Source organism: Octopus bimaculoides, chromosome 3, assembly GCF_001194135.2.
Source record: "Octopus bimaculoides isolate UCB-OBI-ISO-001 chromosome 3, ASM119413v2, whole genome shotgun sequence".
Taxonomy (NCBI): Eukaryota; Metazoa; Mollusca; class Cephalopoda; order Octopoda; family Octopodidae; genus Octopus; species Octopus bimaculoides.
In genome coordinates this window covers 4,724,670-4,739,669 of record NC_068983.1, presented here as the reverse complement: position 1 = coordinate 4,739,669, position 15,000 = coordinate 4,724,670, and the positions used below count along the sequence as shown (strand labels likewise).

The 15,000-nt window shown below is 38.5% G+C and overlaps 1 protein-coding gene across 4 annotated transcripts in view; it reads left to right on the top strand.

The window, feature by feature from the left end:
- The window catches only part of LOC106877361 (ataxin-7-like protein 3), a 45,120-nt gene that overhangs the window by 3,679 nt on the left and 26,441 nt on the right, over window positions 1-15,000 (top strand). The window contains exon 1 of one of the 4 annotated variants that reach the window (XM_052965993.1): window positions 13,089-13,345. The exons of 1 other annotated variant lie outside the window; for it this stretch is intronic. In XM_052965993.1, the coding sequence (XP_052821953.1) occupies window positions 13,259-13,345 (87 nt within the window). In that variant the 5' untranslated portion in view covers window positions 13,089-13,258. Of the gene's footprint in view, window positions 1-13,088; window positions 13,346-15,000 lie in introns of those variants that run through there. 2 more of the 4 variants (XM_052965992.1, XM_052965991.1) reach the window with 2 other exon arrangements.

Below are 15,000 nucleotides of genomic sequence, written 5' to 3'. Positions count from 1 at the left end.
AAGAAGCTCGTCGTATATATATATATATATATATGTGTGTGTGTGTGTGTATACATATATGTATATGTTTGTGTCTGTTTGTCCCCTCACCATCGCTTGACAACTGATGCTGGTGTGTTTATGTCCCCATAACTTAGAGACCCATAGAATAAGTACTAGGCTTACAAAGAATAAGTCCTGGGGGTCGATTAAAGGCGGTGCCTCAGTCAAATGACTGAAACAAGTAAAAGAATATATATATACTCACACGTGTATACACACACACACACACGTTCATAGGTAATATATATGCATGAATGTATGTATATGAGTATGTATGTGCATGTGTATATGTATACGCAAACGAGAAAAAAGTACTCAATACCACAGTAGAATGTGTAGTAGTGTATCTAACCTGATCCAGATTCCCTGATGTGATATCAGTTTTGAGTCAAGGCTGAGTAGCCTCATAAATTAACTATACACACACACATTTTAAGTGAAAAGCGCTCTCGGTATATTATATAGAAATTTTCGGGGGTTACTTGGTGACTTATGAAGTTAGTGTCTATGTGTAATGGCTGTGTAAGTCACCAACTACCTACTTTTCCATGCTAGCATGGCTTGTGCAGATTTTACTGTTAGAAAACAGAATTTCATATACAAGCTATTTCATATACATACTGCGTATATAGTTTGTTAAAGCAGTTAATTTACACTTAATATTAAGGTCAGTGTTATTGTACAAATGATTGCTTCCAAGCCTGTGTTATTGGTACTAAAGTGGTTCCTGAATGAATGGACATGTTGGTAATACTGAATTTTGAAAGAGTTTAATGTCATTCCAATGTATGATTTTAAAACATTAATGTTTACCATAGTGTAGCGAGTAATATTTTAGTTGTGCATCTTTTCTTTTTTAAGAGGCATTCATTAAGCCGATGAGTTTAGCCAAGACTAAATGTTGTAGAATAGAGATATTAATGCAATTTTAATTTGTAATCTTGTAATATTTATGGTGGGGGTGGGAGTAATGTTTTATTTAATAGTTTAAGAAAATTTTTGCTACTAAGGTCAAGGATGTTGATGGAAAGGTGGGTTATACCAAATTATATTTCTATTTTTATTTCTGTCGGGGGTGGGTGATGGATTATCTCTTCTAATACATCTAATTTTATCAGTAAAATCACTACATTTTAGAGCATCATAATACTGTGAGGTGTTGTTAAAAATAGCTTCACTCACTGAGTGGTGGGAAATATGTAAAGATATATTCTTATCAAGACTATCTAAAATATTTTTGGGTTGGTTGGGAAATCTATTAATGTACTGCCATGGTAACATAGTTAACTACCTTAAGATGAAAATTTTCCATTATTTTAAAATTAAACATTTTGGAGCCAGCCAAAATTTCTAAGAATTAGTAGGTCAATGTCTCTATAATAATCTCCAAGAATATAAAGCAATTTAGTATACTAACAACTTTGGATATAATCCTGGAATATCTTTTCAAGATCCTTCATTCCCATTCTTACCTCAAAGGAACACTGGAATTCTTTTAAAGTTCAGATGCTATTATGATAACAACTGATCCCTGCTCTTGATTGGGGAAGGAAGATGAGTTCATCTTCTCCAAATAGCAATCAACAAGCTGTGAACTGATTCATCAAGAGACACACACCCATTTTGTTCTCTGCACACCAATAGTGTAGAAGGAATGTATCTACATTCCTATCATCATTTAACCCACAATCATCCTCATCATCGTTCAACGTCTGTTTTCCATGCTGGTATGGGTTGGACGGTTCGACTGGGGTCTGGGAAGCCAGGAGGCTGCACCAGGCTCCAGTCTGATCTGGCAGTGTTTCTATAGTTTGATGCCCTTCCTAACGCCAACCACTCCAAGAGTGTAGTGGGTGCACAGGGGCCAGAATATCTAAATTTGCTTCAGTTCTTCTGATTTATGCTGTGATGTGCATAAATACCTGTTGATTAGTAATTAGTTTCTAATGGAAGGTGGCAAACTCACAGAACCATTAGCATGCTGACCAGAATGCTTAGCAGCATTTCATTTGTCTTTACATTCAGAGTTCAAATACCGTCGAGGTTGACTTTGCCTTTCATCCTTTCAGGGTCAATAAAATAAGTACCAGTTGTGTACTGGGGTCAATATATTCGACTTACCCCATCCCCTGGAATTTCTGGCCTTGTGCCAAAATTTGAAACCAATATTGATTTATAATGTAGAAATTTGTGAAGATTTCTTATCAAAATTGATAATCTCCATCAAAAGAGGTTCAAAAATCAACAGATGGTAATTTCTTATGTCAGACTTTATGAGAAACAGTAAGGTGGTGGGGGGGCTCCGAAACAGGTCTCAGGGAGTAGCATCCCTGCCTTCCTGAGCCAGTTTTACACCACTTTTCTTAAAAATCATGGTAGAGGCCTTGGTCTCGGGACTACTCATGTCTAGAAACTGAGATTGGGGGTAAGCGAGGACATGCTCCCTGTAGAAAATCCAGCTCCAAAAAAGCCTCATGATAGCAGGAGAGAATGGGCACCAGCCAGCCCAAAGGTTGGGGTGGGCTGCACCTGCTTACCTTGGTTGCTATGGCATTGAGGTAGATCTGGCCACCCCCATTAACGGGGACAAAACTTGGATTTAAAACACTGGATGATGATGAGTGCCAGCATAGAAGGGAACATTAAATGGTGGTGGTGGAGGTGGTGATGATTAAATAATATTCCTCAATTTGGACAGCTTCGTTTATTTCTTTGGTTTCACTCCAATCATAATATTAAATACTTTCTAACCACTGTTGTTTCCTTTGGTTTGCTTCCAAATACATTGTTTCAGGTTCAGTCGCAATGTGTGGCACTTTGGGCAAGTGTTTTCCACCAAATACTAGGCCGACCTAAGCTTCATTAGTGTATTTGGTTGATGGAAACTGAAAGAAGCCCATGTCACCTTGTCTTGTTCGTTGCTTGATTGTTGTAAATAAATGATATTCATTTCCAGTATTCTGTGAAAACATGTCTAGCCATGGGGAAATGTTACCCCCTTGGAAATTGATGAAGGTTTGTGGCTGGAAGAACATCCAGCTGCAAAAAAAAAACTTAGTGAACTCTGTCTGACCCTTGGAAAAGTGGGCATTAAAGTGTTGATGATGCTGGTGATGATATTTACATCTTTGTTTTATGTCAACCCATCCAACTCAAGCAGACATGAGTTAGATGAGTTGTCAGTCTGAATCAGTTCTTATTTGGAGTTACTGCCTCCTAGATTGATCACATGACCACATTTCGCTCATAAGTTACATGTTGGTATGGTTTCTTCAGCTGGATCTTTTTCCTAACACCACCTGCTTTACAGAATGTGTTGGATGTATTATATCATGGCACAAGCACTAGAGAGGTTGTTTTTTCCCCTGTTGAACCAAAGAATCTTCTGCATTCTATATTGTCTCTGTTTGTTCAAGGTAAATGTGACTGAGAAGGGTGTCAAGGAAAGAGTATATGTGTGTCTGTATATCATCATCATCATCATTTAATGTCTGTTTTCCATGTTGGCATGGGTTGGACAGTTTGACCAGTGCTGGCAAGTTGGAGAGCTCCATCAGGATCCAGTCTAATTTGGCATGGTTTCTACAGCTGGATGCCCTTCCTAACACTAACCACTTTACTGAGTGTGATGGGTGCTTGTACTGAGTACACTTTATTGAATTTCTGCCTACACCTTTTCTACATATTGAGCAGTGCCATTCACTTGAAGTAGGTAGACTCCTATCTGTTTTCCTATTTTCTAAAACTTTGGTCTTTGCTAAGTTAACTTGAAGGTCCTTCAATTCCAGGTTTTGCATTCATACCTGGAATTTCTTTTTAATCCTGTTAACATATAATAGTTCCTAGGGGCAGCCAGTTTTGAATTTTTCTGTTATGGCCTGGAGGACAATGATGTATAAGGACTGAGAAGTGAGCCCTGATGAACACCTACCTGTACTCAAAATTTGTCACTGTTCTCATAGTTAAGTCACACCTTACTAACAGCACCCCTGTCCATGACTTGTATGGCTCTCACAAGTCATTTGTTGACCCTTGGCTTTCTTAGAGACCACCATACCATAGAGCAAGGGACTCTATCAAAGGTTTCCTCCAGGTCAGTTAATACCAAATACAATGGTTTGCCCTTAGCTAAATACTTCTGTTGTAGTCCCGACTAAGAAGATCGCATTACTAGTACTTTTCCCTGTCACAAAACCAAACTGAATGTCTTCTAGTCTGATTCTGTTTCTAATTAATTGGACTATAACTCTATATTCATCATCTTTATTGTTTTACATCTGCTTTCCATGATGGCATGGGTTGACATGGCTGGAGTCAGCATTTATAAAGTGTAAAGTTGTGAGGACTCTTTAGTCTGGTGAAGGACATGAGAACCTGTCTAATGAAATGGAAGGAAGTGCATCCAGCCTTAGAAACTGAACCATAAATTAAATGTGGTGTGAGGTTCTCCAACTCAACAAGGCTCAGTTTCTAAACATGGATGCACTTCCTTCCACCAACCATGTGACAGAGTGTACTGGATGTCTTTTTCAATAGCACCAGCACTAGAGGGGTTCTCATGTCCTTCACCAGACTAAAGAATCCTCACAACTTTACACTTTTATTGAGTGTACTGTCTGTGTTTTTATAGTATCAGCAACAGTGAGGTAATCATGTGACTGAAGACACTTCATTACTCGGCATCTCTGCTTGCTCATTAACCTTTTTACAGAATGAGTGGTGTAAACAAAAGTGATTCTAAGAGGGAAGCCCTTCGTTGCAGCAGAATTAATTGCTTTCTGAACTTGTTCTTACTCCAGTTGAGTAAGAGTAACTTTTGCTCTGCCTCCACTGCTGATTAAGCCATCCAGTAACTGAAGCTACTAACTGCACATCTAGGGAGTCTTCGAAGCATTTAAGAGAACCTATTTCCCGTGTGCTCTTAATGGCCCCTGTGCATTTGCCACATACAAAGTCTACTTCCTCTATTAGCCTGCCTGTGATTCCACTACATTTCTTGTGTATCCATAATTCACATTGGATACAGAATTTGGAATTCTTGCACACTCCTTTTCTACATCTTCATTCTACTATTGGCTCAAGGCCAGAAATTTTGTTGGGATGGGGAGCCAGTCGGTTCTGATAATCTCCATACTCAACTGGTGCTGCCTTGTACAATATAACTACCTCTCTGTGAGTCTTTGTGATTTCTACCTGGTGACAGGCCATAGCAAGATGACCGGTAATTCCATGAAAACTGCTGGTTTTTACATACATATATGATGATGGCCATTTCCTTATTCTCGAGTACAGCCATCACTTGAAGCATTTCAGAATCAGTCTCATGTTTGAGCAGCATGGATGTGATTTTTCAGGCCAGCAACTGACCTACACTCTGTGGCACAAATGTCACATACATAATTGCCCCCAATGACAGGAGCCACTTATTGGGTACCATGCACGTTCCTGTGTCATTTCAAGCCTCCAACTGAGAGGCAAACTTTACTGTATTCATAGCATGTTGTTTTGCTGTGCATGGTGTAATCCAAATCAGTTCTCTGTACATGGTTTCTTTTATGAATTTTCACTCCTGTTCTACTGAAGTAGACTCTCCCACATTGCATCTCACCTGACTCTGTTCATCCATATTTTCTACACACCCTTTTCTAGTATCCCTCTTCAACTCTTCATGGTTTCTCTCGCTTCCATCAAATATGGTTTTCCCCCATCTTACCTGATCATTTTTCAGTTTCTTCCCAGTCCGTCTTCATGATGTTAAGCTCTCTCTTCAAGGATGTCTTCATACAATCTTCCAACCTCAGCTCATGTTTATGAGGGGATGTTTTCCATTCCCCAGCTCATCATACACAAGTTGCTTCAGAATATTACAGTTCCCTGTTCTCATTAGGTGACCCACCCATGGCAGCCACTGCTGCAAAATGACTCAATACTTTGACAGTGACTTCTTTCAAGGACCTCAACATCACTCACATACGTTTTCCAACACACACCCCGGGTATGATACAGGTACTGCTAGTGGAAGCACTTCAGCTGTTTCAAATGCTTTCAGTAGGTTACCCACAAATACACCACATGGATGACAGCACACATGGTATATAAATCTTCACTTTAATGTCAGTAGAGATACCATGTTGAGACCACATGTGCTTTTCTGAGTTTCTGAAAACATCACTTGGTGAGTGATTTTTAGAAAGATTTCATTGTCATGGGAGCATGGTATACTAAAAGTGCTTCCAAGACAAACCTTTCTACAACTTGAAGCTTCTGACCATACACTCGGATATCTGGTTGGCACCAGCTGATTTACGGCAATATGCCTCCATACATCTATCACTTATGGCTGGTGACTCTCCTGTGTTCATCCATGCTCTGACATCTTGTTTTTCATCTCACTAGCTGACATTTAACTTTTATATTCACTATAACGGTGTCCACAAGATAATCTGGTAACTGAATTTAGGAGCTTTAAACGTTTTTACGGCCACAGTTTTAATGTTTATTTCTTCTCAATTTAAATGTTCCCATTTGGTGTTCCTATCTAATAAGCACCTTTCATGCGTGGGTCATTGCCAGTGCCACCTGACTGGCTCCCCATGCCGGCGGCATGTAAAAAGCACCATCTGAAAGTGCCAGTGGTTTTGAGGAACAAATACAAAAAAAACACACATATAGAATACGACACAATGACACACACACACACATATACAATGGACTTCTTTTAGTTTCCATTTACGAAATCCACTCACTCACAAGGCTTTGGTCAGCTTGGAGCTATAGCAGAAGACACTTGCCCAAAGCGCCATGCAGTGGGACTGAACATGGTACCATGTGGTTGAGCAGCAAGCTTCTTACCACAGCCAAGCCTGCAGATGTATGTGTGTATGTGTGTGTCTCCTTCATTTCACATCATGTGATAGCCGTAGGTAAGCGTCACATTCAAGCAATGTCATTTATTTCTCATATTCTGCAAAAATATATTTGGCCATGGGGGATTATTACTTTGCTTGGATGCAGGCAAGGGTTGGTGACAGGAAGGGCATTTGGTCGTGGAAAATCTGCCTCAATAAATCCCATGCAGCCCATGGAAACACAGAAAATTGGACAAACAATGATACATACATCCATGCATGCATGTATGTATGTGTGTGTGTGTGTATTCCATTATTCAGTTTATTTTAAGATTTCTTGCCAATAGAAAAAGAACCAGTTTGTAACCTAGATCCAAGGCTCCTTCATTGGAATTTCAACATCAACAACAGGGTATTTTTGTATGTATGTATGTATATGTGCAGATTTGTATGTTTTGCTTTATGTATGTATTCTCATGCATATAGCTGCATATCTAGACATGCTCATATATATTTAAATGATAAACTTCTGGAAAGTTTTACAGATTTTTACAGTTCCAGTGATGGATTGGATCTGTAGTCTTTGAATTAGCTTTCTCCTTTCTGGTTTTGAGAAGCTTAATTTCTCAAGATTGGTATTTAGGCAGTGTGTTACATATCCCAATACCCCAATAATTACAAGTATAGACCTGAACTTGTAATCTGGATAGAGTAACTGCAGATTTCTCAATAGTTCAACATAGGTGTTCTCGTTTTCACTGATCTTCAGCTTTATGTTAACATCCACGGGACAGCTAATTTCCACAACTGTGCACAGTTTCTCTTCTCTATCCCAAATCATTATATCAGGTCTGTTGTGCTTACATTTTATTGGGGTCTTCACTGGGACATTCCACCAGTATTCCTCTTTACTATATGTGGCTATGGCTTCTACCATATTGTGGGTTCTTATTTCTCTGTCCTTGAGATTATCCTTATGTATGTATTTATGCATGCATGTACGCATGTATGTTCACAGAGTGCATTGCTTGTATTAAGCTTTCTGTACTCTGAGTTGAAATCTTGCTGAGGTCAGCTTTGTCTTTCATTGATTGTTCTTTTCTGTCTGTCTCTTTCTTTCTTTCTTTCTTTCTCTCTCTCTCTCCTTCTCTCTCACACACACACCTGCTCATGCACACACTCAAATTGGCTGTCGTTAAGCCTGATTCCATTTGAAGTTGAGATCTCAAGAATGTAAATATATGTGTGTGTGCAGAGAGAGAGAGAAAGGAAGGAAGGGGTTGATAGTAACTTCGAAATTTTACCAGCCGTTGGTTTTATCTAACGAAGCCAACGACGAGCGAAACTTCGAAGTCACTGACAACTCATTTTCCCTGTAAAAATACGTGTGATATTTAAATGTATTAATGATTTGGGTGATCTTCCAATTCAGTGTTAGTTTTTATATTTGTATAATAATATAGAAACGCATATACAAACACATACACACACGTATACAGACACATGCACACACGCGCACATTATACATGTACATCCTGATCAGAGATCGAGTAGACCCTCGCTTAAGGAAGTACTCAATACATTATCGACCTAGAGTCGATATTTATTATTAGCATTAGCTCAAGCGATGCCTTAAACAAAATGGTACATTTGTAAGGCATCGCCTTGTTAATAAAACACACACACACACACATAGGCATTGTGAGTGAGAGAGAGAGAGAGAAATCGATATAGATGTTTATCAATTCGTTTATTTGTTTATTTTGTAAATCAGAGCCTCCAAGAGCCTCTGCATTATTTATTAGTTTTCCTAATTTATCGAAGTTGACGCAGTCGCGCCTGCATGCACAAATATTCTCAGAGATGTGTGTGTGTGTATGTGTATGTGAGTACTTATATATATACGTGTGTTTGTGTGTCCCCGTTCATTTTGGCGTGCTGCTCATTATTTTGTTAATCTTTTCTGCCTTTTTTTTTTTAAATGGACATTATCGAAATAATTAGCTGTTAATTAAAAGCATTTTTCGTCGATGTCTCCTGTTTTTTTTCTGAAAGGGGAAATATCGAGAGCCAGACCCAAATGGTCATTTCCTTCGCCTCTTCTCTTTCTCTGTCGTTGTCTCTTTTAATAGACAGGATTCCATTGTTCGACTTTCTTGGGTTTCTGTAAACCATAAACATCGCCTAAATTCACATTGCGGTAGACGACCTCGTCTTCGAGGTGGTTCATAAACACACACACACACGCACACACAGAGGCATAACTACAGTTTGGTGCCCCGTCCACGATTCTGTTTCTTTATAACTTCCTGAATAATGAGTATTTTTTTTTAACGAAAATGTTCACCTATATGTTTTCAGGAGTGTAGATTAAGATTGTGTTGAGGTTGAGGTTTAAAAATAAATGTTATTTTTCTTAAGGAGTTTTATTTTCTCCACCCATCCTCCATTTAGACTATACTCGTATCTCTTTTCAAAATACAAACTTGTAAATGATATTTTATAGAAATACGTTTGCGAGGGTGTAGATTACGGAATGTTGATGTCTCGGGTACACGTGAATCTGAAAAAAAAGAAAAAAGGTGAAAAATGCTGAAGTTACTGGAACTGGTGGTAATGAAGTCACGGATTGCGGTAGAGAGATCCGAAATTCCTGCAAAAATTTCTTTTTTTTATTTTTCTTCTATTTTTAGATTTTATTAGCATAATCTAATCTACACTCCCGAAAATATATTTCTTTAAAATTCCATCAAAGAATATGAATTTTTCAGAAAATTATGAAGAAACTAAGTCAATGGGGCACCAATCTGTAGTTACGTCTATGTGTGTGTGTGTTTGTGTCTGTGTATGTGTACATACATACATACATACATAAGGAAAAGGTTGATAGTAACTTCGAAAATGCGGCTTAAATGCCATCGTGAGACTGCAACTTGGTGACTACTTCGAAGTTACTAACAATATTCTTATAAATGTATAAATATGGTACTCTACTGAAAAAGTACTGAATGATCTTTAGTTTAATATTCAACAAACAATATATCTATCTATACATATATTATGTGTGTGTGTGTGTGTGAGAGAGCTGGATGCATATTACCAATGTATGTGTTTACATTACATTTGCCTGTTTGTTTGGCAAGCTAATGTCTATATTATATTCATACGTACATACATACATTTATTCATATAAAGTTTTCTTTCATGCAGTCTAGTGGGGGAAAAAACACTTCCTGTTTTTGTCTTTAAAACTTTAAATTGCAGAGTGTGACATACCCCGACCTTAAAACATCGACCTCTGAGCCATTGTTTACGTTATGGTCTCATACACACACAGACACACATATAGACACATCACTCACCCGTATACACACACCTATGAATGTTAAGAGAGGAACGAGAGAGAGAGAGAGAGAGACGGTATAAAATGTTATTGTGTAAACGAATCGAAACTAAGCGAACTCGTTTCAGTGGAAACATTTCACCGAGCATAGAACTGTGTTTATACACACACACACGCACGCACATGCACGCTCACACACATACACACACACAGTTTTGTGGACGCAAATAGGAATATAGAACTCAAAACATGAGTACATGTATATACACTTTGATAAGTGTCGCCGCACGAAACTGTATAATATATTTAGTTTTTGTATCGATATATATTCTAGTCTAATCGTGTTTATCTATCTATCTGTCTGTCTGTCTATCTGTCTATCATATATATATATATATATATATATATATATATATATAGAGAGAGAGAGAGAGAGAGAGAGAGAGAGAGAGGTATACATTTATGTGCATATGTTTGTGTGTGTAAGAACACATAGACACACACACACATCTTCGTATTTCCATACTGGCGTGCCTAAAATTCTTTGCTAAGTGAAGGTATATACCCCGACGTTAAAAACCCTTACAAAAACTAGTTTGGAGTCCCAATTTGATCCCTTATTCTCCATGTTCAAGATTGACGGGAAATTGAAAGGGTGTTTTCGGCTTCTCGTCATCATAGATACCGGGTAGATCGTTTTGGGTATTGTATTATTTTTGGTTCAGATGCACCCAGCTAAGGGGATGTTGTAAAGTATTCTACTCACTATCTCTAACTGATTAAGAATGCTGGTGGAAGCATGAACATCACAGATTCCCTTATCTTTTCTATTTTAATCCGGTGTTTATTAAGGAGAGTGTGGAATAATTTTAATTCGTTAAAAATTAAAATACGTTGAAATATAGAAAATTCGATAAGTTTTAATTTTGACTGGGCCTTGTGAATCTGGTGGTAATTGGAGCAACCATTTTGCTGGGACTTGACCGTCTGACCCCAGATAGATATTGAGTGGGGATACAAACATGAGGTGTTTGCCTCATCTTGGGGGAGTTTAAAGTGAACAACGAATGGTCGAGTATTGTGTCTTTGTGTCGAAATAACGAATAGTTCCTAAGTGGGGGTTCAAACGAGCTGGAGTTACACACACTCTCTCTCTCTCTCTCTATATATATATATATATATATATATATATATATACTGTTGATGGTGTTTAGTTTCTTCTCCCGACGACATGGGTTCGAGTCCCTCTAAAAAAAGGTATAACGTTCCTTGTTTCATCCCTCCTGATGTGATAAAGTTAAGTTACAAGGGAATGTCCAGTTCGATTTAGTTGATTCATATCGGAAGGGAAACAACACCATTAGACAGTTCGTGACTACGTGTGTGTGTGTGTCTGTATGTGTGTGCGCGTGTGCATGCGGTTGTGTATGTGTTGCATTCGTTTATTGTGCACTCTCTCTCTCTCTCTTTCACACACACACACACATCTATATAAGGGAAAAGGCAAAGTCGACGAACTGACAGAATCGTTAACATGTCTTTACGTTGAGTTCAATGGTCGACTTTACCGTTCATCCTCTCGAGGTCGATAAAATAAGTACCAGTTGAACACTGGGGTTGATATAATCTACCAGCTCCCTCCCCCGATATTGCTGCTGGCCATTTGCCAAAATTTGAAACTATTATTAGGGGAGAGGCGGAATGGAGTGTTTGTAAATTCAAATTTTCTTGCCTTTCTGTCCATCCGTCTTAAGTCCCTTGTGTCAGAATAACTCAATTGTCCGTTAAGGGTGTCCCTTGACATTGCTGACCTTTTATCTTCCGACACTCAGCCGAACTATAAATGTTTTGTTTTGAAGTATTTTAATCCTTTATAAATTCTAAACTACTTGAAATTTAATTCAGGTTATTTTTTAATTATAACTTAAATTACTTTTTAATTATTTAAAATTCAATGGTGTTGTGTAGCAATGGTTTCCCGCTCCCAGGGGCAAAGAAACTGTTGGCGTCTCTACCTTAATTAACAACCAAAATTAAATTTTGCGCCCTTTTCACACCTGCGCCGAGAAGAAGGGAAGGGTGGAGGCGGGGCATGACTTCAGATTAAAGTCAGGGATGTCTACCCACCCCCGACTTTATTTCTATATTAACTTTTTTTTTTAAATGAAAATCTTCAAAAATGTTTTCGAGGGTGTTGATAAATTTTTTGGGGAGAAGTTTCAGATCCGTCTTCCCCACCCCGCCCTGATTTCCTTACCATCAAATTTTGTAACTTTAGCATCTCTCTCTCTCTCTCCTCCACCTCTTATCCATGCCTATATTCTCCTGATAACTTGTCCCTTCTTGTTTTCCTTGTGTATCTTCCCCTTTTTTTCTATCTCTCTTGTCTCCCTCACATCTTCTCAAGACAGCTATCTCTGTCCCTCTGTCATACTCTAACTTCTTGCCTGGCAGACAGTCGCTTCTCTTGGCTCTGCTCTCTTTCTCACCTGAGAGGTCTTTTACGTGCAAGCTATTTGGCAACTCCACTGGTACTGGTGCTACGTAAAAAGCAGCCAGTACACTCCTGCCAACAGATGTTCAGTGATGACGACGATGATGATGATGGTGATTGCAAAAATGAGTGCTTTATTTAGAAGAATTTGATTTATAGTGGTAGTATGGGTGAGTGGGGGTCCGCGCCCGGGTGGCACTTTTAAAGGGGCACCACTGTTTGGGTCTGCTGTAGGCAATGTGTGTTTTTTTTTGTGGGGTCCGGGGGGAGCGACAAACGGAAGGGCCGCCCCGGGCGGCACATACTCTAGCTACGCTAGTGGTATGGGGTCATGCGCTGTAACAGCGTGTCACTGCATCAGCCATTTGTTGGTGATTCCCTATTCCTGACAAATGACACTTTTGCACCACTCAAGCAACAACCCTTCGACCCATGGGTCGGTTTGGTGTTGGTAGTCATTGCTGGTGAAGGGGGTTTTTTGAGGTCAAAGTGCAAATCCTAGCTCAACCTTTTTTAATCACATTTTACAACATGCAAAAGAAACGTTGGGTCTATTCTTTGACATGCTGGTCCCCACACAACACAGAATTGGATTTACAGATGAATTATAATCTTACGGTACCCGGCCAGTTCTGTTGTCCTTCGCATTGATGAGCCTAGATTCTGATAAATTCTATAACTAACTCCTCTCGCTATATATACATGTGTGTGTGTGTGTATTCCTCGTCATTCAACATTCATTTTTCCATGTGTCACTCGTTATTCATTAAGGAAGATTTTTCTACAACCGGATATCCTTGTTGCCAATCGTCATTTGTTTACAAGTCCATGCAAGGTAATATTTTCCCATAGCCATAGGTCTTGTTTTTTGTTTGTTTCTTTCACAAAAGACTGGCAACGAAGAGCATCGCTTGTATGACGGTGTTGCTCCTTTACAACCATCATGTGATCTCAAGACAAGGATACACACACACACACACATCGTCCATATTCACTACCCACATACGTATTGGCACTAACTTCGTCTATACTCTCTACCCCTTCATACATATACACATACCCCCACACACACACATACAGACGCCGTCTGTCTTCATTCTTTCACACACACACACACTAATCTGAGACACACAAATATTTTGTCTACAGTTAATCTTTCTCATTCATATAACATGATCATACACACATACTTCTATGGAGCCAACAAAGTGCTAGAAAGAACAGCCAAATTTTCCTCCACACACTGCCATCTAAAATAAAACGGCAAGGCCTTATTGGTTAAGGTAGTCCAAGATATATTGTGCCTGGAACTAAAAGTCGGGATGGTCTCGGCTAGAGTGCCTTTCATTATGGGTTTCTTCGATGAAGGTTTAATGCCGAAGCTAAAATATCAACATGCTTACACTTTCTCTCTCTCTCTCTCTCTCTCACACACACACACACACCCGTCTCAATTCATTATCTCCCTTCCATAAACACCCATAGACACACAAACATGTACAAAACAAACATTCACACACACATACATCATTCGGTCTAATTCCACTATTTCCCATTGATATGTATTAACACACACACACACACACGTCATTCACTGTCGACGATTTAATACTGTAATAGGCGACCATGTGCGTGTATTTGTGTATATGTGTGAGAGAATAGGAGAGAAAGAAAGAGAGATTATGAATACGTAAAAGAGAGAGAAGGACATGGTATAAAAGACAAATGGATGGATGTACATGTATATGTGTGTGTATGATTGTGGTTATGTATGTAGGGAAGTAGATGTGCTTGTATGTGTGTGTGCGTGAGCATGTACGACTGTATGCCTTATTTTCTAAAGCGATTTCCAAACGAAACAGACTTAGAAAGTTTTTAATTAATAAATACTAATTATTCAAAATGAATAACTAATCTAATGAACGGCAACAAGTTTGGATGGATACAGTGTTATATGCAGTGGTGACACCAAAGTCAAGTCTCTCTCTCTCTCGTATATATATATATATATATATATATATATATATAAATTATATGTATTTCTTCTATCTTCATGAATAATAATTCTTCGAATAGAATAAATGGGTTAATAGAAACCAATGTAGCAAAGAACACAAAATAACTTTGGTGTTCCTGTTTTTAAGGCAGGAAGTCCTTGAAATTTTGGGTATTTGAGTATATTTAAAAATTTAAGGAATGGAGAAAACGCATGTAGGAATAAAGTATGCAATTATAACATGCGTTTTCTCCATTCCTTAAATTTTTAAATATAT